The following is a 27,137-nucleotide window of genomic DNA, read 5'->3' on the forward strand; positions in this document are numbered from 1 at the left end:
CCCAGGACCTGCTCACTTTCAGGAAGCTCCTCAAAACCTGGCTCTTCGAGCAGTAGCAGCACCCCCTCCCCTCAGCGCCTTGAGACCCTCACGGGTAAGTACTGCGCTTTACAAATTCACTGTTTGATTGATTGATTGATTGAACCCTTCTCTCAGCCCTCACTCCAGCAAGGCAATTAAGCTAAATTCAAGCCTTTCCGGTTGATGAACCTTTCTGAAAGTCACATCGTTCCATTTCAATGAACCAATTGTGTTGACAATATGTTTTTTTAAAACCCTTCATCCAGTGCTGAGAGGAACCCTGCATTCTCTGGATATCAGACAAAGTTTAAAGTTTTACATAGACAGAACTAAGACTTTTAGGAAATCCTACAAGGTTCTAATATCATTTGCTCTGGCTAAAAGAGGTTACGCTTTGTCGCAAAGCAATATTGCTCGTTTGGTTTCTGCAGCTATTGCTTTTTCACACGACAAAGTAGGAAGACTATTGTTAGCAAAGGTTATGGTGCATTCTACAAGAAAAGTGGGCACGTTCACAGCCATGTTTGCTGGAGTTTCGCTACTAGACATTAGCAGAGCAGCAACATGGGCTAAAGTTTATACCTTCACCAAACATTATTGTTTGGAGTCTTCATGGAAGGCTGAAGCCGCAGTTCAGCAAGCAGTGTTACGTTGCCTCTTTCAGCGTGGTAAAGAAATCTTAGTATTTCTTACTATCACATTTTACAATGTCTTAAAAGTTTTATGTTTGAAATAATACAAGTTTGTCTTTTCTCTTGATAGTTGACCTATTACATTGTAGTTATTTATGTATTTAAGAGTGGTTTTCAATATCAAAAGAAGAAGGGGGGATGGGGAACCTGATAAGAGGTCCATCGCCCTTGCTCCCATGAGTCAGTTAAATAATCCTAGAGGGTCACAGTTCCTATATTATGTATTGACAGGTTTCTGTGTCCATTGTAACAGTCTGATGGGCAAATCCTTCATAGGACTTCTTGTGAAATGAAGGAGTTTTCAAACAGTACATGGTATTCAGCATCATCATACTACTTTTTATAACCCACAAGGTAATGGCATTACAGAAAGGATGAATGGCATGATCAAGGGAACTGTACAGTTGGCCATGCAGAGCGGTACTGATGTGTCTGTAGCGATCCAGGAAGCTGTTTGGGCACATTGCACCAAAGTCAACAAAGGACTCAACAGATCTCCATTTGAAGTTATGAGTGTACGCAAGGCAAGAACTAAATGTGTTCCAGGGTGGTTGGAACGCAGGGAGGAACTGAGAGTACCTTAGAAAGGTGTAAAGACTCCAAGATTCAAATAGGTGACTGGGTGAAGGTCAAAGATGGCCGCATTGGCAGAGGTCTATTCAAGTTTAGTAGTCAGTTTTGAGGTCAAGGAAGTGTATGAGGGGTATGCTGTGTTGGAGAATGGAAGCAAGTGGAACAGACATAAGTAGCTTTGCATCAGAAAGGGAGGCAAATGTGGTAGATCGGTGGTGGAAAGTGACGAAGTATGTAGTAGTAGTTTTATGCTGGCAGGAGAGGGAGTACCTAGGTCCAAGGACAGAAGAGGACAAGGGATTGATGGTGCTAGTAATGTCGGAGGAGCCCTGGAGGGTGAGAGAAGGGATCGTGGTGTACAGAGAGAATGAAAGACTCCTGCATATATGCAGGATTATGTGATGGGATCAGCTTGAGTCTTGCTCGCTGTATTTTTGGTTGAACTTTATTTGTATGCTTTATTCTATCATCCCTATTCTAATTTGCTTTCATTTTTTTCCTGTGCATTTCTCCGAATGCCTATGAGGAAATGCTCATGTTTACAATTTGTTAAGTTATCAATGTTTGCATGTATTTACATTTCTATCTCTTATTGTTTTTGATAGAACAGGACCTTATTTCCAATGTTCAGTTAGAATGTTTGAAATGAAGGCAGTTTATGCTGAGGCTGGTGAGGGGAAAGTCACACTTCACTTAATTTTTAGTGCACTCTCTACGACCCCTCCCCCCTTCTTTCCCCCCCCCCCACATCCTCTGCTCTTCTTCCCAACATGCACAGGGTCCTGCCTTATTGCCTGTTTTATTTATTTTTTCTCCCAAAAATAAATATTTCCCCTTTTCAGAATTATGCCACTGAATCACTGCACTTTCCAAAACTACATATCGACTATACATACCCATTCCACAGTTTTAAGAGTAGAAGCTCACATCCACCTATTGAATGTGCCAGTTTCCAATGTAACAGAAGAAATAATGTTGTAGGATGTTACTGTCTATGACGTGGAACAGCAGTTTCTTGCCATCATTTCAAGGTGTGTTCACTACTCAAATCTTTCACGAAAAGCTTTATGAAAGCCTCTAGATGTTCATCCGATTCAACATTGTGTCATTAGTGAAAGCCAGTTTCTTTTTCACTGTAGTTTCCTTTAATTGGCATTGCTTCATCGAGTGCTTGCAGTAACTGATATGGTTTTCTTTTACCCTAATTTTGACTGCCCTACACTAGCCAAATGAAGTGCTTATGAAATATTGCAGAACACCTGCACAGGTGTGACTATCATCTGATGAGAGTCCGTTTCATCAGACTGGCAAAATACAAGGTGATCCTGGTGGCACAACAAGATGACAAGCAAAATGGTGTACAAGTTCTGAGTAGACAAGCTGGCGCATTACCCCAACATCAGATTTCAATTTCAATAGCGCCTCCATCATGGTGTGTGCTTGGGTACAGAGTGGTCTTACCATACATTTAGAAAAAAATCAAAAACATTACGGTTTCTGCAAGGAACACTGCAAGACACACTCGCTGCCATTTGCCATGAGAGTTTGTAAGCTACTTATAAAACCAGACAAAAGGTGTTAATATGCACTAGAAACCTCTTGCTTAGTACTTTGCAGGAAATGTCAGAAGGTGCAAAACCCTCTCCTTTCTCTGGCTAGTTATTTTAAAAAAGCACTTTTCCAAGCAACTTATTGCTGTTTCACATGGCAATTCCGTAACTTCCTTCTGCGTCAAACACCCAGCCTCCTTAATAACCCAGACGCTGCGGAGAATACCCTTTCGGAGTGGCTGACAAACTCCCTTGACTCTCTCATTCCTGCCAGGTGGTCTCAGAGTTGTAATGCCCTGTCCAGCCCATGGTACAATTGACAACCTGGCCTCAATTCGGAAAAGCTGTAAAAGGCTGGTACAGGCAAGGAGGCGAGACTATGACCCTATCCTGAAAACACAATATTGTGCAGCTATCAAGAACTATCATAGAGCCATCCAACGGAAAGACCTGCTTAATATTTTTTTTTGCTCAAGGACCTTAAATCCTCAGAGCAACCACAAGCCACCCCCTCCTTCTTCCAATCAGCAGCACAAGAGTCTCTCTGCCTTCTTTATCAAGAAGGTCAAGGACATTTATAAAACTTTTCCCCACTCTGAGGTTAGGGCCAGCCCCTCCCTGCGGTCCTGCGATGCCCAGGCACTCTGTTTTCCCGGCGCTCGCTCAAGAAGCGATGCGCACGATTCGTAATAAATTGAAATCAGGATCCCCTGCAGATACTCTTAAGCCGGATCTAATCCAGAAATGTTTACCGCAACTTCTCTCCCTCTTTTGTAAACTCATCAATCTATCTCTGTCTTCCCACTTCATGGAAGCATGCCAGGGTCCCTCTGTTAAAGAAGCCCACGCTGGATGCCTCCAAACCAGAGAGCTTCCGCCCTATCTCCCTCATCCCACTGGTCTCCAAGATCACCGAAGCCCACATGAATACCACCCTTACAAAGTTTTTAGAAGACAACAATCTGCTGGACCCATCCCAGAACGGTTTCTGGCCTCGTCATAGCACTGAGCTACATAGGCTGTAGCAGAACATCTGAGGGTCACGTTAGATGTCGGTCGCACCTCAGCTTTAATTTTATTAGATCTGAGTGCTGCGTTCAACACTGTGTCCCACCGGATTCTGCTGCAGTGCTTGGAGGACATCGGTGTTGGCGGTTCTGCCCTGGGCTTGCTCACTTCCTTCCTGGCTGGGCGTACCTTCCAGGTGCCCGTCCATCCCTTCTGCTCTGAGGTACATGCTGTCCACCAATGAGTTCCGCAGGGATCGGCTTTAAGCCCGACCCTTTTTAACATCTATATCCAACCTCTGGCAGCAGTGGCCAGGAACAGAGGATTCGCTGTGGTATCTTACACATATGACACACCGATGGTGGTGGCCTCATCTGACAACTCTGGGCAGGGTGCACTCAGGTTTAAGGAAGATTTAACAGCCATCGCAGATCGGATGACGGCCAATTGTCTCCAACTCAATGGCAATAAATCGAAGATCCTGGAGGTGGGCAAAGACATCCGTCTGTGGAGTGGCCTCTGGTGGCCACCCTCTCAGCGCCCTCCGCTGCCTCCTAAACCGGCAGTATAAAATCTAGGAGTCTAGATAGACTCCGCTCTTTCTTTTCAAACCCAGACTAAGGTATGTTTCGGGCTCCTATGTAGGCTCACACCTTTGCTGCGTTTCATTCGACCCTACCACCCGTCAGGCGACCATGCAGGACACAGTCCTCTCTAGACTGGACTGTGTGAGCTCCCTATATATCGGGGCCAATAGGTCAGAGATACTGAGTCTACAAAGGCCACAAAATGCGGCAGCCCAGCTCTCCTAGATCTGCAGAGAATCAGTTACATCACTAGTTCCATCCGCAAACTACATTGGCTGCCAGTGGTTGAACGTATTCAATTTAAGACTCTCTGTATCGCCCACAGAATCGTGTTTCTCCAATGTCCCGCTATTCTGGCTAACCTCATGGCACCCTACAGATCCACCCACCAGTTACGCTCCATGGACCAGCACCTGGCTGTTGTTCCCCGGTTTAAGAGAGTACGGGCCGGAGGACGTTCCTTCCACGTTTGTGCTCCTAAGCTTTGGAACTCCCTCATAGCACATATCAGAAACATGAAAAATCATTCTTTCTTCCGTAAAGCCATTAAAACGAACCCCTTCCCCGCATAACTGCCTTCGGTATGTTTTTTGGCTTGCTTATGACAGTTGCATTACAGCGCGGGGCAGCTGCGAGCTCTATAAAACCCCTTAACATCTCGGCTTTCCAGTGGATGACTGGTTTTTTATCTTCTCGCTCTCAGACCGTCATTCTTGGCCTGTATCGTTCGGCGTCTATGGAATGGACTAAGGGAGTGTCCCATGGCTCCTGTCTGAGCCCTAATTTGTTTAATATCTATGTGGCTCCCTTGGCCAACCTCCTTAGGCGTGTGGGTTCATTCCCATCTATTAGAGCCGACGACACACAGCTGCTTTTTCCTTTTGATAAATTTACAGTACAGGCGACCTTCTCCTCTGGCATGAGAGCTATTTCAAACTGGATGAAGAGTAACTTCCTCCAATGTAATGTTGGGATGACAGAGATTTTGCTATTCGGAGTGGTCCCCCTATTATGGACTCCGGATTGGTGGCCAGTTGATCTTGGTGTTCCCCCTGCTCCAAAATCCCTTGTTAAGGACTTAGGCATTCGCCTGGATCAGGCCCTTACTCTGAAGGAGCATGCTGCTCAGACAGCTGGCTCCTGTTTCCACACACTGGGCTTACTATGTGAAGCATTTTCCTTGCTTCCCGATTCAATGCGGAAGACCCTGACTCAGGCACTTATATTAAGTCACCTGGAGTACTGTAATGGCCTGTTGGTTTCTGCTAATGAGTCCTTGCATAGCAGATTGCAGGTAGTCCAGAATACTGCGGCAAGATTGGTCCTCAATGTCCCTCCTAGGACTGCCTCCCGCCCTGTTCTTTGTCAGCTTCACTGGCTTCCAATACGCGAACGGGTTAAGTTCAAAGTCTGCTGCACCATCCATAAGGCTTTATTTAACCTCGGCCCACCTATCTTTCCGAAAAATGTATACGGTATCTGCCTTCTAGGTCTCTTAGCTCGGATCTAAGTCTCCTCTCGTGGTTCCCAGAATTAGGAAAGCCAGACTGGGTGGGAAGGCTCTTTCTCACCTTAGTCCCTCTATTGGAATAAACTACCTCTACACCCAAGACAATTTTCTGACCACCTATAATTTAGAAAACAGCTTAAGACTACTCTTTTCTGTCTTTGATGCAGTTGTATGGCTTCACTTCTTGTTGGCCGTCCAAAGAGCAGAGACACCGCTTTGGGGGTCGATTCAGGCGCTATATAAACAAATAAATTAATTAGAAATAAAAATAAATAAATAAACATAACATAACTTTTAAATGACGTTTTTATGGAACAGTTTTTGGAATAGTTTACTTACTGAAAATCCTCACGCTGCTGGACTAAAATGCAGATGTTAAAGCATCTTTTCGCAGAAAGAAATCTGCTTTACAGAAGGCTAGATGTCCCACTCTCATTCTTCATATAGAGAGATTTAAAACTAGCAGCTGAAGGCCAATGGCTTTGGATTCAAGGAGTCCACTCATTATCAACAGATGAAGGATATTCCTCAAATACTATGAATTACCAACTTGTTACATCACAATGAACTTGTTTTGATGAAGCATTTATCGCTGTACACATATGGTAACATTAGACTATTCAATGGTATCAATTTTATTGACCTCATAAGGATGGAGGTGATTTGCACACATATAGGTAGAACAGGTATCTTATGTCACACAACTGTAATTATCTTTTATGCTGCAAAGATCGTGCATGTAATATTAATGTTCCGGGCTTATTCATTTTCATTGCGGGAGATGTCTTCAGTTACACACTGATTGATGCACAAGATGCACAAATATCCACATTTGCATTATGGCTTTAACTCATTAAATTCTGTAAAAAACCTTACCTGGTTATTGGACTTGGGATTTGCTTTGGTTTTCATGCCATCAGTACCAGGCAGTCGGTGTCGTCGACCCATCTGAAGGGCTACCAAGTCCTTCATGATTGAATTCAAAGCTTCCTGTTCGTCTGCAGCAACAAAATGTTTATAACAATCAATATTCAAAAGGAGTATGCCATTCCCACACCACTGTTTTGCCCCCAAAAATAAGGATTCATTTACTACTCTGCCTTGTCTTTCACTACAATCCATGGCAACTCAGGCCTTGAAAAATCAGAAAAATGTTACTAGATCTGCAGGTCTAGTGACCTGAATAATCTAATAGACCTAACTTTAATATAATTGCACAATTATGGCAAACATATAGAATTCAATACATACTCCATACATACAGAAAGGGGCTTTGGGTTAGCTTCCTTCTACTATTGGCTTGAAATATTGTTCACCACATATTAGATCATTCCTCAGTAGCATTTTATCCTCATGTCTTTTCAATAGTTTATATGTGGCCTTTTGATTGTTTGCAATGCATGGAGAACTATTTTTAATGGAAAAGCAGACTCTCACACATTTAATTATCTATCTCATTCATGGATTGAATATACAAGCATTTTTTTGCTTTACACTGCAGAAGAATTTTTATAATCTTCCTTTGCTATCAGTGCACTAGGAGCCATGCGTCTTTGCACAACCCAAAGATATATAAAAAGCAGGCCCTCCTTTTACTTGGAGCACCATGAGAGGCAACCAACTTAGGACCAGGAAAGCTGCAGTTTTACTATACAGCCAAGAGATTTTCCCTAAGGAGAATAGAATTGCCTGATAATTGCTTCACTATGGGCCAGATGTAGGTATTTCTGAAATACCGATGTCTTAATAGCGAATTTTACCGATTCGCTATTAAGGAATCGGTATTTCGTATGTAGTCAAAGATTTGGTAAAAAATACTGATTCCTTAATATTCCTTATTACCGAATCGGTAATTGAGATTCGGTAATAAGGTATACTTATCCATTCATTTCTATGGGCTTGGAGGCCCATAGGAATGAATGTGAAGACATTCACTATTAGCAATTCGGTATTACTGAATCGCTAATAGCGGGAGCACTTTCAAGGGTGTCAAAGGACACCCTGTTGCACCCCTGAAATGTGCATCTGTGCATATGTGGCGCACATACATGCCCTAAGGGCATGAATATGTGCCACATGGCACTTAACAAAAAACAAAAAAGTTATTTTTGAAGGGAAATCGGTAATTACCACCAACTTGAAGTTGGTAGTAATTACCGATTTCTTAGGGGTCAAAAGCACTGTTTGATGTGCTTCCCACATTACATTTAAGGAATCGGTATTAACAATTCCTTAAATGCAAGAGCAATAAGGAATCGGTATTTACTGATTCCTTATTTACCAATTCTTTACCTACATTAGGAATGGCTAAATACCGGTCGATAACGCTGAAATTTACAGAATTTCGGCGTTACCGACCGGTATTTAGTCACCTACAATTGGCCCTCTATAGCTAAACAGATGGAAAGCGTAAATTGTTCTATACTACCAATAGAGGTCCTCACATAGGAGTGCAATGGTGATGGAAAACTGCAGTTGTGCTATACTAACAATTGAGGTCCTCACAGAACATTACGATGGGGATGAATATCTGTAGTTGTGCTATTGTACCAATAGAGATCTTCACAGAAGAGCGTAATGGAGATGGAAAGTTTGTTGCACTATACTACCAACTGAGCCTCACAGAAAAGTACAATGATGTCATAGCCCTTCCTGGTTATCTACTTAAACGTTCAAGAGAGCGCGATGCAAAAAGCAAGCAACATTGATATCTTGAGAAAATACATAAAGCACTGCTTCACACCTAGTTCCACGTTTTCCTCAAACAACTGCAACAAATAAACATATTAACTACTACAAGATCACAGTTGCCATGAACTGACTTCCACCATTAAACGTTTCCTTTCTTTTGAGGAATTAGGGTGTGCACTCCAATAGAGAATGGCAACTACAGAACTACTCCAGGATTACTTTAATATCCGGGAAAAGTGCAAGAGCTGAAAAGCTGCTGAATTTCCTAAAGTTGTTACTAGAGGTCCCTCTCAAGACAAATACCATTGTTTGAATGTCAGTCACAAACCTGAGGGTATATGGCTTCAACCAAAACACTTGCTTGCTTATACACTCTTGCCACTCTATTGCCTTGTGCTAATTTTTCTAACGGATAAATAAATATACCAGAGCTGACCGATAGTGTTAACATTACAACTATAGAAAATACATACATAAGGACTAGCAGTCACTGTGGAGTAGAAGTGTTGCAATAGTATAAATTATAGGGAACTATTTGTCTATCATAAAACTAAAGAAGTGTGGCTTTAACTTATAAATTTGGCAGATACACTCAATAACAATATTGAAATATGCCAAAGTTGATTGATAGTTATGAGTCAACATTGCAACTTACAATGTCTTGAGTATTACGGAAATAGTTAATGACATTTAACCAAACACAGGGACTGGCAACTACAAGTATCTAAAAAATTTAATTTGGGGAAGACGATATGTCAATCATGAAGCTGATGGGATGTGGCTTCAACCTACACATTTTCATGTACATATCTGGTACTTTATTTTGTGGAAGATTAAAGAAATATACCAAAGCTGGTTGATATTGGTGAGTCAACATTGCACAGTCGAGTGTTTTGGAAATAGTTCACAACACCCTACTATACATAGGGACTAGCAATCATTTGGAAATACAAGCGTCTAAAGATTAATTCATGTACAACAATTTTTTAGATGTATGGTTCACTAACCTATATTTTGTGCTGTGGTGGGAGGTTATCTTATTTGAGCAACATCTGAACACACAAATGGCAAAAGAGTGGTTACTGAGAGCCTCTGTATCTGGAAAACATGGATCTGAGGAAACAGCTAAAAAAGTCTTTAGATCAGACCTAAACAATACCTATGATCATATGCTAGTCAAATTAAAACCATTATGACAATCCAATATATTTAATGAATTGACAACTTCTATAGCACAAAATGTAAACCAGATACCCTGCAACCAAAATCTGAATTTACATTTGAAAATGGATATCACGTATTCCAAAAGAGTCTGAATATTTAAAAATGGGTCCAAGGACAAAGAAAAACCTAGAAACATTAACTTTCTGATGATTTTGGTACTCTTAGTTGTTGCTCGTCCTTAGTAACTGGTTGGGAATTATCCGTTATGCAGACAGGACTGCAAAAAAAACATTCTTGAAAGAGAGTGGTTTCGGAGTGCACTGAATATACCCCTCCATGCACTTGGTCTTAGCCTTTATGCAAGAGCTTCGCCATCTGCTACACTCAATTCCTTCTAGTACTATTGGCGTGTGATGGTGGCACAGCATATGATGACTGATGATGATGTGGCGAGTGGGTCTTATGAAGGGAGTAAACAAGACTAAGAGCCCCAAAAACATTCCATAGATGATTTTTCCTACACAGTAATTCAGCGGTCTGTCCTTTTCAATCAGCTGGGAAATGTGTGAAGATGAGAAATGTATATGGAGTAGCCGATGTTACGGCCCTAGAAGAGTGCAATCGGGGACCTACCTATGGACCCATCAATGCTCCCATTATGCTTGGCGAATGGGAAAAATGTCTTAAAGGATCTTGACCTCCTCTGATGTCAAAGGATTTATAAATGCAGGAGCCTTTCTACCAGGTAATAAGGACTTCACCTGCTGCACCTCCTCATGTAAGACCACCACATTTGATACATATATTAGAAAGTCTGAAAGAGTTTGGCCTTACAACCTAATACCTGAAAATCTTTCAAACATCTAGACTGTGTAACGTCCCTTGAATTGAAGAGGCACAGATCTAGACTGAAAGACAGGTAAGATAATTTATTGGTTTAAAAGAAATCTATAGAAACATTTAGAATAAAGAAAGAAAGAGTTTGCAGAACAACATTGCCATTGTGGAAGCCATTAAGGTTCTTTGAAAAGGCCTGAACCTAGTCAATCCTTCTTGCAAAGGTGAACACTACAATTGAAAGCAGTCTTCTATGCCACAAGAGGACCCATGCTGAAAAGGTTTATGCCTCAGCTAATACAAAACTATAACCAACACCAAATTGAGGAGCAGGAAAATTAAGAAATGGAGAAAGCCATGAAAGTAACACCGCACCACTGTATTTGCTAAGGAAAAAATCTCAGCAGGCTTATTCAAGTGCACTATAAAACCGGAAAGTTAGTACTTAACGCAATCTACTCGGATACATGTAAAAAGAATATAAAAGACAGAACATCACCAAAAGCACAGTAAAAACAATTTCGCCATTTGATTCTCCATTATTTCCAAGTAGAACCAGGCCCTCATGTTAAGCAATGAGATAAAGGGGTGAGGAACTCAACATCCCTATTGTATAAGAGGGTCAAGGACGTGGGCAAGTCATTGAAAGTTGTTTTCCAAGAGGAGAAAATCGAACTAGACAAACTTGGCCTCTCCCGATCTTGTCAGTCACTTGAGTCTGGTAAGAATAGAGACTCTAGCTAAATCCCAAACCATATCCTTGCACCCAATTGCCCAAAAAGAACTCTATCAGTAAAGGAACTAAATACATTGTACTTAAACACCAGATGTGCCGTCAAGAATATGTTAGAACTGTTCAACCTACTGGACACTGGTTCACCCGATATACTGTTCATGACAGAAACATGGCTGACAAAAGAATCTACCCCTGACATCCTAGCTGCACTCCCAGAAAACGACTATCTCCTATGATCAAATAGAACGACAGGTAGAAGGAGGCGGGGGGGATTTGGCTGCTGCCATAAAAAAGGGACCATCCACCAATAAGGTCTCTGCACTAGAGATAGAACTAGTGGACAGCTAAGTTTTTAAGCTAGACTTTCCAGACAGTACCATGATATGTGTACTTGTGTACAGACCTTCCATAGCTATGCCAAACTTTCCCAAAACGTTTGCAAATTGTATTGCATCTTTGAACATCGATTTCTCCAAAGTCCTGGTCATTGGTGATTTAAATTACTGGGCTAATGAAGAAACAGGAGGAAATAGTGCCAGGGAATTGACCAGTGCCTTACAAAGTTTGAATCTATGACAACATATTTAAGCACCCATACACATTAAAGGTCACACTCTCGACCAGGCATGGTCTATCAATCTCACCCTTCAAAGCCTAGAAATACAACCCCGTTTATGGTCCGAGCACTACATAATCAGGTTCACAGTAGGCGACATCTCTATACCAAAAATTACACTCTGTCAAAAACGTACCATCTAGAAACTGGCATCACATTAATTTAAATCATTATGTGACACCTTAAAATATAAGCCTCCTGAAAGCAAGGATAATGTTGATAACCTGGAGAGAGAAATTGCAGACTGGCAAAGGAAGGCTATTGACTCTCATGCCCCCTAAAAACTCAAACGTCACGCATTAGGGGACGTGAAGCACCCAAATGGTTTACGGAAGATCTAAAATCGACAAAAACACTATTATGGAGGCAAACATTATTATTTTTTTCTCCAACAAGGTGTTAAACTCAATGAAAAAAAGCAAAGATATTTTCAACACAGTACGTGAATTATCTAAACCCGATAATGTAACCCCACCTATCCCCGCCACGCAGAAACTATGCAACGACTGAAGTAATTTCTTCATTGAAATTCTTTTTTTTATTCAGGAATCCATATATACAGAACATAAGAGGGTGGAAAATTAGTCTGCACATACTAACAATGACACCATGACCACTCTCCCATGTATAGGCCAAGATCAACTCTTGGAATACCTAAACATAATAAAATCAGGCTCCCCCAATGATGTCTGTCCACCTAAAATACAAAAATCGGTAAAGGTGGTCAAGATGGAGGAGAGAGCAGATGTGTGAGTCCACTTCTCCCGCCAATGGCCGTATTATAGCACCGGTTCTGGCACACCGGGGCCCACAGAATTGGGCCTGCGGACTGTCGGAACAGCGGAACGGGTCCGGAGATCCCACCAGGAGAAAGTCACCGCGCGCGCCGAGTCGCCTAACGCTCGGAGATCGCGAGGCGCCCATCCCCCACGGCGCTGAGAACGAGACCCGGCCCCGAGCGGAGGAGAGGAGGCTGAAATGAAATTTGCACGGCCCCGAGCTAGGCGGACACAAGGCCGCTGATATCCCGCGCCTGGAGCGCCCGAAGGTGAACCGCATTGAATCCTGCAGCGGCGGCCAAGAACAAACAGAGGTAGTCCCCGGGGCCTCGGAGACCCGGGGGAGCTGTGGAGACGCCGTGCGGCGCCGAGGGTCCCGGGGAACGGGATCAGCAGCCGGTGGTGCGGTGGAGGCGGCCTGGAGTGTGATTGGTGTGCGGGGGCCCCTGGCAGCCGACCGGAGAGTCGGAGGACCACGAGGCGGCAGAGTGAGCTAAAGACTGAGGGAGCACCCCTTACAGACAGGCCTTACCAGGGATATAGGTGGTGACTCGACGGAGACGCATGAGGCCTGTGTCCCGCATGCCCGGTGGGGACTGCGACGCCACTTGAGGGTGCCCGCGCTGTACCGGGGTCACGCGGCCCGGCGGTCCGAGGAATCAGAGGAGGTCTAGAATCGGAGGCCACTTCTCGGTGAGTCCAGAGCACGGTGCCCACCAGCCCGAGAGCTGGAAAAAGGGGAGGAGGACACCGTGGGGGCCGACTGCAGCAGGTGCAAGAGTGCCCGGTGGAGTGTGTGACCCTCCTAGGAGTGTGTGGAAGTGACCGGTTGCCCTGGAGTTTACACGCCCGTATTTGAGACACACATCGGCTAATATTGGCTATCTGTGTCTTGCAGGATCCGGACTAATTCGGCGGATCATTTTCACAGCGCCATTCTCCTGAACCCCATTGAGATCCTTCGAGGCTTTCACGGCGCCATTCTCCTTAACCCCATCGAGATCTTCCGAGGCTTATAATTCAGGTATGCTAAGCCTCGATCTAGATAGGACTAAATTACCATTCGGCTTCTCTGTCTACATCTGAGGAACAGCTTGGCCCATAACGGTTCTCCTCCTTGCTGTCTTTTAGGATCCGTACCTACGCGACAGACTCCGTAAATACTCAGCAGTAATACTGTTCTTAACAGGTACTTTTTATGACGATATGTATCCACTCTGCATGCTTTATCATTACCTTGCTAACACCCTGGGTAATTGATCATTTTTTGACTCCCCAGATCTACAATTGGCTGGCGTTGTCGTTTGACTGTGAGTTTTCCTTTTTTACATGGCTTTTCCCATACATCTTAATTTTTCTCACCAAACTTGACGGGGTTGCGTTTGTTATATTTCTCCTACACAGGACTGATCTGCCTCCGTCACTCAGACGCCCCAGTCATCTATTGGTTTTATAAATGTGAGTCATTTTCCTTTACTGAATACACATAATTAATGGATACTCAGGCTTTTCTGGATAACTGCCAGATTTGGCTTTCCTCATTTTATTTTACTGCAGTTTCCCCTTCCTCTGATGTTCCATGCCTTTTGAGCCCCTTTGTCTTTACCACAGTCGGACTTCACACGGCCTATTGGTAACCACCCTTTTGACCTATTACAATTATTTATAAGACACATATGGATCGTTATGACCATAACTGATTAATTTATTATTTTCTGTCCAGATTGTTTGCCCCACCTGGTTCTCCACCGTCCTGATGAAGACCCTATAGCAAGGTCATAGTCAGTACCTGCAACGATTTTGGGTCGAAACGTCGACACACCTTCCCTTTTCTCAGCTTCTGCCATTATTTGTCATTTTTGCTTTTTCCATTGAAGCAGGAGGTTGTCTTGATTTATTTATGAACCGTTGGTCATATGCCATTTTTATATATTGAGGCTAAAACGGACTATTAATGTGTCACTTGTCCAGCTCTGTCAAGTTATTTGGGTAGATGCACAGCAAGTTGGTGAAATTTTAGGCGTTTTAATTAAGTTTAGGTGCTACTCAAGTGACGTCTGGTGTCCCACGACGTTGAAATATAACCATGGACTGTAGGATCAGTGGGTCACTGGTCCCATCCTTGGGTGCACACTGTAATTCCTCTATGATTCACAGAGGTTCCACACTTTGTTCATTGTAAATTGTTCATATTTATTTTTTTCATAAACATGTTTAGTATGGTAAGTTATTCCATTTTCAACATATTGGCTTTATGGTTAGCGTCAATCCAATGCATTTCGGGGCTATATACTGCCCCTTCATCAGGGAAAAGGTACTGTAACAAAGTTAAAGGGAAAAGGTGTAAGTGGTGATAGGTATAAAACGTCATGGGTATGTGGTGTTGGGAAAACACTAGGGAGTGTGGGGGGAGGGGGTGGTGTGTATCAATTGTAGGATCACCTTAAAAAACTGCTGTCTGCCCGTGTTAAAAACAAAAACAAAACCATGCTTTCATTATGGCTTACGTATGCTGTGGATATTCGAGTTGTGCCGATATGCTGAAAAAGCAAAGGGCGCGTTTCGTAAGTCTTGGTTTAAATTAATAAAAAGCCATCGTGCTATAGTGGTTCATACGGTCCACTAACCTGGTAAAGACGGAGGTTAGACTTCAATGTTCATCCGCTCGTAACGCCGGTCAGGACGCGAAGCGTTTCCTGCCGCGTTTGGTCAGTTACGTGTGTGACGATCACGTGGGTGATAGACAATGAAAACAGACTCGCGTATGTGGTCTGGCTTCGGAAACTGTGATAGACGATTAGGATTAACCAAGTGAAATTAAAATGGGGTTTCATGCAGTGCCCGAAAGTGTCAAGTATAATGTTAATATAGCGGGTGTGGTAAATAATGAAAATAGAATACAGGTGAGTATTAACAGTGTCCGGTGGGGACATGTGACCCGTGTTAAACAATAGGGGGGGGGTTAGAATCATTACATACATAGAACTAAACTTTGGACTACAGTGCATAAAATGAATAACGGCAGGAAGCCTTTTACGGCTCCATGGGCAACACTCATAGGTAGCAAGAAAGTTTGATTCTATCATTGAGGCCCATTGGCTTCTGTGTGGAAAGTCTTTGGATCCAGGTGTTTTCTCGTTGCAGGAGGTATTTGGTGTTATCTCTACCTTCAATTTTGGCAACAGTTTCCAGTATAATGAATTTTAGCTGCGAGATGTTATGTTTTTGTTCTTCAAAGTGGGTGGCAATCGAAGATTTGGTATTTTTCAATCTTATATTAGACTTATGTTCTGTTAATCTAATTTTGATTTTTCTTTCGGTCTTGCCGATATACAGTTTCCCACAGGGGCATTTGAGGGCATAAATTACGTTGCTCGAATCGCAGGTTGCATTAACTTGTAGTTTGATTGTGTTACCCTTCATAGGGTGGTTGATAGTATTGCCCTTTATTATGCTATTGCAATTCCCGCAGTTGAGACAGGGTTTGGTACCAGTGTGTTTGACAGTCACAATGGGTTTGTGTTGAACCAGTTCACCTAAATTCTGGGCTCTGGTGAATGCGAATAATGGGGGTTCCAAAAAGATCTGGTTGAAATCCGGTTCCAGATTGAGTAGTGACCAATGTTGGTATATAGTTCGTTTGAATTTCATGGTAGCTGTAGAGTATTTGGAGACTACCACTATACGTGTCTGTTGTTTTTTAAGACCAGGTTGTAGCAGTTTTTGTCGGTCAATGCTCAAAATTTTCCGTTTTGATTCATCAATCAGGTTTGGTGGATATCCTCTGTCCCTGAATTTGGTGGCAATTCGTTCAATTGTCTGTGTGGATTTCACAGGGTTTGATACGATCCTTTTGGCTCTAGCCATTTGTGAAAATGGAAGGTATCTTTTTAAATTTGGTTCATGAAAACTCGTGTAGTTGAGCATATTGTTTCTGTCGGTGGGCTTTACAAACAGGTCTGTCTCAAATCCCTGTTGGGTAATGGTTACTCTGACGTCTAAGAAATTGACGCTCTCCTCCGATATTTCCCACGTGATTTATATGCGTTCATCTATATTGTTGAACTGTGTCAATAGGTCTTGTAATTTTTCGCTAGAGTTCTTCCACACGATGAAGATGTCATCGATATATCGTGTTAGTAGCACTAGATTCTCTGTCCATTCTGGTTTTTTGAAGATGTGGGTTTCTTCATATTGTTCCATGAAAAGATTGGCGTATACCGGCGCCGCAGAATTGCCCATGGCCATTCCCACCAGTTGTTGATACCAAGTTTCTCGGTGTTTAAAATAACTTTGGTATAAGGTAAAGAGCATGAGTTCCATCAAGAACGATTGAAATTGACTGTCTATGGTGGAGTTCAGTAGGGTTTTTTCGATGGCTTCTATGCCTAAAGAGTGTGGTATGGAAGTGTAGAGGGATCGTACGTCCGCGGTACATAGAATCAGTTTGTCTTCAGGATTGATTTGCACGTTGTTCAATTTGGAAATGAAATCTGTGGTGTCTCTTGTGTAAGTTCTCATTGATTGTACTGCTGGTTGTAGGTATTTGTCGAGTATTTGTCCGATCGGTTCATGGATACTTCCACATGTTGAGACTATGGGTCTCATGGGGGGGTCCATGAGGTTTTTGTGTATTTTGGGTACCATCCTTAATGTGGGGCTCTTGGGATTGGTCTTGATAAGAAAGTTCTTTGTCCTGTCGTTTATTGTGCCATTGTCGTGGGCTTTGTCAATAATGTTTTTCAAAGTCGTCATGTACTCCTGTGTGGGGTTCTTTTCCAATTTCATGTATGTTTGAGTATCCATTATGTGTTCCATTACTTTGGATTCGTACATGTTATGGTCCATGATCACTAGGGCTCCCCCTTTGTCCGCTTTGGTACATGTTATCTGGTGGTTTCTTGATATCTTTTTTAATGTGTCGTAATCTTTTTGGGTAATGTTTATCGTGTGTTTTTTGTCGTATTTGATGTTAGTAAGATCCTGTTTCACTATGTTCTCAAATAAATCCAAGGTTTTGTGACTGATTGGAGGTTGAAAAGTACTATGTGGTCTTAGTCCAAGTAGTTGGTCCTCTTGTTGTTCAGGTTGTTTGGGTAGGACTCTCCAGCTCTCCCACACTTTTCCATCACCACCCTGACCCTTCCCTTCATCTAGGGGCGCTAATTGTGTTTATATATTTCTGTATTTTATGAATTACTTGCAATTGACTGCATCTGCTTGTTGTGAATAAAAACAATGTTGCTAATTTCTATTGAATTCAGTTTATAATCGATTGCTATTGCTCTACATTGTCCTTCTTTGTTCTGGGACCACTTTGTCTGTATCACCCGGAGTTTACACGGCCAGGTGCGAGAGGCCGAAGAGCGGGTGCTGGCAAGGCGAAGGGAGACTAACGCGCCAGACGTGGCGAGCCGAGGGCCCCGGATACTGCGGCGGACCGGAATCGCCCTGCAGGTGCGGCAGGGAGGGATACTAGGCCTACAGCTCGGGGGCGCAGAGCAGCCGAGCAGAACGCTTAACGGGGTTAAAGGATGTCGGCTGGCAGGGGCACCCACGGAAAAACGGTGAAAGACCTCTTTGCGAAAACACAGACCCCCCCCACAGAAAGATACTGCGGTCCCAGGCCCAAAGAAAATGGAGCAGGGCATGGACAACGGATCAGAGCCCATCACAAAAGCGTTTCTGGAATCCCTTTTTACATTCCTACCGGTTGACATCCAAAACTTCAAGACAGAATTTGGCAGCGAAATTAGGGAAGTCCGGCGTGAGATGGACGGCCTAGGGGAACGGGTGGCAGACCTTGAGACCAAAAGTGACAATAAAGACACTGAACTGGCGGCCCTGCAGCAAGAAATCATCCGCTAGCATGACCAGCAGGTGGATCTTCAGCTTCACATGGAGGACTTGGAGAATCGTTCGAGACGACACAACATCCGTATTCGCAATGTTGCCATGTCTGGAGCCACCCAGGACACGTTTCGCTATGCCAGAGAACTCTTCAGTCATGTGCTGGGGCGCCCATTGGACTCGACCCTCCAACTCGACAGGGCACATAGAACGGGGCCTCCCCGAGCGTCGACGGCGCCCCTTCCAGACATATTGGTGTGTGTCCAGGACTTTCGCACCAAGGAGGAGATACTGCAGAAGGCACGACAAGCACCCAATCTCGTTCCAGGGGACGTCGCCGCTGCTTTTCCAGGATTTGGCGGCTCTCATGCTACACAAGCGCTGTCTTTTCAAACCGGTCACGTCCCTCCTACAAAAGAAGAACATTCCATATAGCTGGGGACACCCCTTCAGTCTGGTCTTCAGGCTGGAGAACAAACAATACCAGCTCCGGTCGGTCTCTGAGGCCTGCCGTCTGTTGGGAATTGAACAACCGGAGGAAGAAGACGAGGTCAAGAGAGCCACGTCAGAGACGGAGGAGCACAGGCCCCAATGGCGCCAGCAGCGGCGGCGGAAAAGAGTGAAGAAACCTCCAGCGACGGAAATTGCAGCGGGTCAACGTGCAGCACTGGAGGCAGTGGCCATACATGGTGGTGCTGACCCCACGGGGTGAGGGACCCACTAAGAACTGGTGGCATAGTTACCCGTTCAAACCACGCGGCCGTTGGCGGGAGAGTGCTCCCGGACAAACTAGTAAGACTACCCCGTGCTGGGTTTTTTCCTTTTCATCTCTAGATGATGGACTACCAAAGTTTGCAGTTGAGGGGAGGAGGGGAGGGAGGGGGGAGGGGCACTGGGTGGGGTTGAGTGTTTGGTCCATGGTTCACTTAAGGGAAGGGTTGGTCCTTATTCCAGGGTTTTGGGCTCAGAAAGGTGAGCTAGGTCTTGGACTCCTGAGGGGCGCACACAAAGCTGCTAACACAGCAGGGTCATGGTCACACTCCTATAGATGCAGACGGATGATATAGTTATCCTCACTTTAAACGTGAGGGGTCTGAACAACCCGGTTAAGCGCAAAGCGATCCTGCTCCAGTTAGAACAGTCCCAAGCGGACATTTGTGTCCTACAGGAGACACACCTTCTACACGGGGATTGCCATCGGCTTAGATCCTGCAGATTCCCCCTCCAATTTTTCTCCTCCTGCCCTGACAAAAAGGCGGGGGTGGCAATTCTGGTGGCACAAAAGTTTAGAGGGAAAGTGCTGGGCAAAACTGCTGAAATTAAAGGACGACTGTTGGTATACAGGTTTGCAGTGGAGGACATGACTTACACGATTGGCACGATCTATGGGCCCAATGAAGGTCAAGAAAAATTCCAACACAGAGCACTCACCGACATCACTGACACGACAGACTGTCACCTTGTGCTGGGCGGAGACCTGAATCTGGTTTTTGACAATGTATTGGACAGGTCCTGTCAACGCACTACACAGGTGGGAGCGCTCATGGCCACGGGCTTGACCCGAGTTCGGGATCTGGGATTGGTGGATCTCTGGCGTACGCTCCATCCCGGGGAGAGGGATTACACGTATTTTTCAGCTGCCCATAAAACATATGCGCGCCTAGACTACCTGCTCGTCTCCACGGCTACCCAAGCGCTTGTCACTAGCGTCGACATAGGTACGGCTTCCCTTTCCGATCACGCACCGGTTACGGTAAGTCTGTCTGTGCCTGCGGCGCATCCCTCTCGTAGAATATGGCGCCTTCGAGAATCGTTACTGAATAGGAAAGGAGTAGCCTCCAGAATTCAAAGCGTAATAGCGGACTACCTTACTCATAACAGTAACGCTGACACTACATTGGCAACACAGTGGGCCGCACTGAAGGCTGTCCTTAGAGGGGAGTTTATTTCTGTCTCGACAGCAGAGAACACAGAACGTAAGGCCAAAAGAGATGAGCTCACGTGACAGACCAGGCAATTAGAACAGATACACAGGAGGACGGGGCCCCGAGAATATGGCGGCAGTTGAAAATTGCCCTAGATCTGGATAGGGCAGAATACGCAGCCCTACGACTGCGCCACGCGTACCACACGGGCGGAGACAGATGCGGACGCCTACTGGCGCATAAGTTACGCGAGGTCACGCAGAGACGGGAAGTAAGGGAATTACGAGGGCGGGACGGCGTAACCGCAACAGGAGATCACGCTATAGAAGGGCCTGCAGCGCATTCTATGCGGACCTATATACAGCTGATCCACCTGATCCCGAGGCGGAGGCGGACTTTCTGGCGGCCATCCCCCTACCTGCTTTGACACAAGATCAGATTGATTGCTTAGAGAGAGACATTCGCCCGGAGGAGGTGATCACGGCCATCTCTCGACTTAAATTGGGTAAAGCTCCTGGCCCGGACGGCTTCCCGGCGAGCTTTTATAAAACATTCTGTGGCCAAGTGGCCCCACTACTTGCCCGACTCTTTACCTCCTTCGCGGAGGAGGGTGCGATCCCGAGAGTCCTATTGGAGGCGTCTATCGCTGTGATACCCAAACCGGGTAAGGACCACGCAGTGTGTGGAGCGTACAGACCCATATCTCTCCTAAACGTAGATCTCAAGTTTTACACCGGGATCCTCGCCTCCCGCCTGGGACCATACATGGGGGGACTGATCGATCCAGATCAGTCTAGATTCATTCCGGACGACAGACCTCTGACAATACCAAAAGGGCCTTCGACCTTCTAGAAAAAGCCACCCGCACGGAAGGCGAATACATGATGTTGGCCATAGACGCCGAAAAGGCATTTGACAGGGTTCACTGGCCCTATTTGGAGAGGGTGTTAGTGAAGGCTGGTATGGGACCCAAATTCCGCACCAGGTTATTGAACTGCTATAAGTTCCCTTCTGCCACAGTTCGGGTCAATGGCTGCACGTCTCCTAGGTTCAGGATCGAACGGGGCACCAGACAGGGCTGCCTGCTATCCCCCCTATTGTTTGCCCTTTATATGGAGCCTCTCGCGCAACTACTTCGGTTAGACCCGAAGGTGCAGGGAATCAAATTCGGAGGCGACGCCCACACCATAGCCTATATGCCGACGATGTGTTGATATCACTAGCCAAGCCCCGGAATTCTCTTCCGGCGTGCATTGCTGACCTAGCACAGTTTGGCCGGGTCTCGGGCTTCAAAGTGAACATGACTAAGTCGGTGGCCCTCGACTTGTCGTTGGAGACGGACATGCGTGCCTGCTTGCAGGCGGAGTTCCCCATACAGTGGGCCTCAGACTCGGTCCCGTATCTGGGGATACAACTGGCGCCTTCCTTACAGACTTCCGTAGAGATCAATTACTCCCACGTAAGGCAGAAAATTAGACGCGAGTTGGGGCAGTGGAGGTATTACCCGCTATTCTGGTTGGGCAGGGTAGCGGCCGTCAAGTTGACGGTTCTTCCACAAATACTATACCTCTTCCGCACGATCCCCCTGGCTACCCCGCGAGGCTGGATAAAATTGATGCAGTCGGAACTATCCCAGTTTATATGGAACGGGAGGAAGCCCCCCTGAAACTGCGGATAGCAATGCTGGCACAAGAACAGGGCGAGATAGGGATCCCGGACTTGGCAACGTATTTTCAAGCATCTCAGTTGCGCTTCCTGGCGGAATGGGTCAGATGGGAATCCGGGAGGCATTGGTTGTTTCAAGACCAGGCTGTCGCTGGACGGACCCTACAGGAGATCCCCTTTATGCGTCTAGAACATAGACCCCCTAATCTCTATTCGTCCTTTATCACACGTGTACCGCTGGAAATCTGGGATCGAGTGGGGGTTAGTCAAGAACTTACCACTCTCCGTTCGCCCCTTACCCCCATCATCGGGAACCCGGACTTTCAACCGGGACTGCATGAAAAAGCTTTTGCACTCTGGAAGCCTGCCGGTTGTCGTGCTCTCCATCATATTTATGGCCCATAGGGTGCGGTTCCTTTCCCGCAGTTCCGTCAGGAGTTCGGCCTGCCCGAATCCGAGAGACTCCGATACTTGCAGGTCCGACATTGGGCAATCAACACAGAGGTGAGGTCCTTGGCGGACAGGCGCTTGACGGCTTTTGAGCATTGGGTGATCACCCGCTCCAGGGACAAACAACTGATCTCGGACCTCTATAAAATGCTCATGCACAAACACAGATACACATACAACTCAGGCAGGGCGAGATGGGAACGGGAACTGGGGAGATCCCTTACTCACAAGGAATGGGAGGGGGTGTACTACAGGGCGCGCCACTCGGCCTACCATATGGGACTTACTGATACACTCACGAAGGTGGCGACCTACTGGTATTATACCCCTGAGCGCCTGTATGAAATGGACAGCCGCAAGGACCCTCTTTGTTGGCGTGGCTGCGGTCAAGTGTGCACGCTAGTTCATATACTCTGGGAGTGTCAATGTTTACAGGACTATTGGGGCCAGATATTAACAGAAGTTGACACTCATTTCGACACAGATATCCCACGCTTTCCCGCCTACGTCCTCCTGGGGCTACCTAATGCATTGACCTATCCCTTAAAATCCCGAAGGGGCCGACTGATAGCCATTGCTCTGGGGTCAGCAATACAGAATATTGTGGCACACTGGCGAACGAAGCAAATCCCCACATACCAGGGCTGGCTTCACCGCCTCTGGATGGAGGGGGCTCGTTATGCCGAACTATGGAAGCCATTTCTATCCTTACTGGCTTCTGAGTTTAGGGAGGTAACTTGTCCGAAATATCTCCGACTACTGAGGTTGACGGAGATCGAACCAGAGGTGAGAGGGACTGACCCAGCTCCGAAGTAGGGAGGAGACCAACGGAGAGAGTAGTTGAGAACCATGGACAATAGGGGAGGAGGGTAGGGGAGGATGGGAAGGGAGGCATTACAGGGATGGGAAGGGGTTTGTTGGGTTTTGGGTCGGGATGGGAATGTTTGGGAGGGGTTTTTCTTCCTTTTGATTATTTCAGGTGACTGGGGTGCGATGTGCCTCAGGTTGACTCTGGGGTGCTATGGCATCAGGAAGGTGCGAGAGAGGAGGCTGGTCGGACTCAGATTGCGTAGTACTGATAAAGAGCACACGCCTCCTCACCTGGCAAATATGGCGATGGGTATGGGGGACGCTTTCTAGCCTCATTGTGTTTATGACGCGGCCGGGTTGTAGGCGGCTTGCTGTGTATAACGTGGTTGCCTCATGACATGGCTAATGTCTTGTACCTTCTCGCTACACTGAGCTATGGGTAGGTCATTGGACTGACCCGCGCCCCTTTTGTAGTTTTACTGTATCTTGTTCTTATGATTATCAATAAAAACATTTAATACTAAAATACAAAAATCAATCCATCTTTAAAGAATTTCCAGAGACCATTCTCTCTCTTCTGAATTTTCCTTAACCCAAGGGATAGTTCCACAAGTCTTTAAAGAAGCAGTGATTATTCCAAGGAGTCGACCCCCCCAGAGGCTGGACAACTATAGGCCAATATCCCTCCTCCCCTTCTTGGCCAAAGTACTGAAGACACATGTAGCTACTGAGTCCATTATTCTATCTGTCATGGATGACTTTAAGGGAAAGGCTGATGCAGACAGCACTCATTCTCCTGGAACTGTCAGCAGCTTCCAATACTGTCAACCATGACTTCTTGGTGGACAGCATTGCTGCAGCAGGTCTCAGTGGTACTGCCCTGAATTGGTTTCAATCATTTCTTGCGGATAGGAAACAGTCAGTTTGGCTCTCTCCGTATAAAACTGGCACTGTAAACTTGAAATGTGGAGAACCACAGGGTTCATTCTTATCCCCGCATCTCTTTAATATATATATATATATATATCTGCCCTCTCATTGTGACGCTTCGTCAGATGGGAGTTCAAATCTACAACTATGCTGACGATACATAGCTGGTCTTCCCCATAAACGAATCTACAGATTCCAAGGAATTCCTCAAAATTACCATGTTGTTCTTCATGAACTGGATGAACAAAAATCAACTAAAACTTAATGCAGAAAAAACTGAAATCATCATTCCCGACAACGAATTTCAGCATTGGTCCCCCGCCTACTGAGCTAGGCTCCCCCCCCCGCACTATAAAATTTGATAAAAAAAGCTTAGGCATAGACATTGATTCAGATCTTAACATGAACACGCAGATTGGAGCGGTCACCTCCGCCTGCCTCTTTCAACTACAGATATTGAGAAAAATCCAAAGATTGTTTAGCAGAGAGACGTGCATCCAAATCATCATCTCCTTGATCCTATCAAAAATCGATTATGCCAACTCAATTTACCTAGTCCTTCAGCACAACCAGATACATCGTCTTCGGCTAATACAAAACCAGGCAGCCAGAATAATAGAACAAGGCAGACAATGTCACATTAAACCACTGCTAAAAGAGCTGCACTGGCTCCCAGTGGAGCAGGGCTCCATGTTTAAAACCAGCTGTATCTTATTTAAAGCTTTAAACGGGACTGGCCCAAATTACTTACCCTCAAAAATCCATAAGGACACCCCCCAATGCACCTTAAGATCCATGCACATGAACTTATTAGAGGTACTAGACTTTAGATGCAAACGAACAGGAGGGTCACGTTTCTCAATATTAGGACCTACATTCTGGAATGCTCTGCCACCCCCATTAAGGCTAGCGTCAGACCTCCTTCGCTTTAGGAAGATTCTGAAGACCTGGCACTTCACCCAAGCTTATAGCTAGATCTGGACCTTCTAACTAGTAACTCCTAATGGAAAGGAAAAATTCTAGCACCAAGAAACCGGTTGGTGAACGACCGCTCTACATGTTCTAATTAACATAACATAACATTTGGTGAGGCCAAGATGATGCTACCAGAATTACTGGAAATTTAGATTCTCTCAAAATTCATTTAAGTCTAATGTATTGGCATAAAACACAGTAGGAAAGTCTATAGGAATCTCTACACCCAATTCAGAAGAATAGCATCCCCTGAGGACTTTATCCCCACACCCAGATATGATGGCTACAGTACAATAATGTAAATATGCTATTTGATATTTTCATGCATACCAGCGACAGCACAGCAGTTTTTTGACAGGACTAGAGACAAATATTATGCATAGTTTTTCTTCTTTAATTCAACTTAGAAGCTATCAACAATAGCTTAACATTAATCAAAAAAATGTCAACACTACAAACATCAAGAGTCTTTGAAAGAGCAAACAGTCATTTGCAAAGCAATTGGTCTAGTCTTTGTGCCCTATTAGCTGTGCCAATTGTTGTTAGCCACATTGCACGGCATCCTCAAAGTTGTGCAGCATGGCTAAACTAAAACAAAATGTAAAAAAAAAAGTTTTACGCAGCCTCCTGGGTTATTTTTATTGGAGAACGCACCACATAAGCACATGATTACAAAATGACGCAGCTCCTATTTTTTTTATTTTTTATTTTTAAGTTATTGATCTGTGCCAGATCAGTAACTAAAAACAAAACAAACAAAAGTGAATTTGAAAATTTCTTAAAAGTGAGCAGGGGGAGCAGATGCAACAGGGGAGGAAGCAAAAGGTGGGAGGGGGTCAAAAGCAACAGGGGAAGGGCAGGCCAATATGAAACAGGGTGAGGTCATGGAAGCAACATAGGGAGGGTGGAAGGACGACACAGAAACACAGCAGGAGAGGAGTAAGGACACAAAGCAAGACAAGGAGTGCGGGGGGACATGGAAGCAAAATGCTTCATACATTTCTAAAATAAATATGTCTCTGGAGCCATAGAGCGTTATTTTAAGAGGCTAAACAATCAAAGAAAGGGAGAAGTCAAGAAAAGGGACTGGAGGTGGAAGAGGGAGAGGGGAGGGGCTTCGGAAGAATCGAGACAGTGAGAGACCATAGGAGATAGGGAGAAGAGAAGGGGCAGTAGAAAGAATAAAAGTGAAGTAGGTGAGGTATAAAAAGAGGGTTGGAAGGAAGGGAGAGAGTAAGAGATAAAGGGAGAAAGAAAAGGGAGGAGGAGAACGATAGGGAGGGAGAGAGAAATGGAGGCCATGATTTTAGAGAAATAGACAGGGAAGGAGAAAGAAAGATTGACAGACAGGGAAAAAGAAAGAAAAGTAGTGAGAGAAAGAAAAGAAAAGTGGACGAAGGATAAAAAAAGATAGAGGAAGGATGAAAAAGAAAGGGAAATGTTTGTACTGGAGACCTAAGAATTAAAGATGTGAAATAAAAACAGCAAACCATTAATGTGTATGTTAATGAAAGGCTAACAATAGCTGTTGGTATACAGTGTAGGAGAACACATGTAAACAAAATCAGTCAGGGTCATATTACATAAAGTTCATATGGGCAAAGATTGTAGTAAAATGGCACAATCCTCACATTGAGCTACATTTGCAATTCCAAAACAATTTGGAGCTACTCTATCAGGGAAGTCTGTAGCTCCCGCATAAGCATACATGCATTACACGGTGAGTGACTGAATAGTTCAGTCTTTCTTTCTTTCATAACTTATACGG

At 44.9% G+C, this 27,137-nt stretch overlaps 1 protein-coding gene across 2 annotated transcripts in view; it reads right to left on the bottom strand.

Moving 5' to 3' along the window:
* MAP3K3 (mitogen-activated protein kinase kinase kinase 3) overlaps positions 1-27,137 on the bottom strand; it is a 1,347,292-nt gene that overhangs the window by 1,194,889 nt on the left and 125,266 nt on the right. For both annotated transcript variants that reach the window (XM_086923814.1, XM_086923815.1), the window contains exon 2: positions 6,818-6,939. In XM_086923814.1, coding sequence (XP_086779940.1) covers positions 6,818-6,939 — 122 coding nt within the window. The remainder of the gene's footprint in view (positions 1-6,817; positions 6,940-27,137) is intronic.

The sequence above is a fragment of the Lissotriton vulgaris genome, chromosome 5 (assembly GCF_964263255.1).
Source record: "Lissotriton vulgaris chromosome 5, aLisVul1.2, whole genome shotgun sequence".
Classification (NCBI taxonomy): Eukaryota; Metazoa; Chordata; class Amphibia; order Caudata; family Salamandridae; genus Lissotriton; species Lissotriton vulgaris.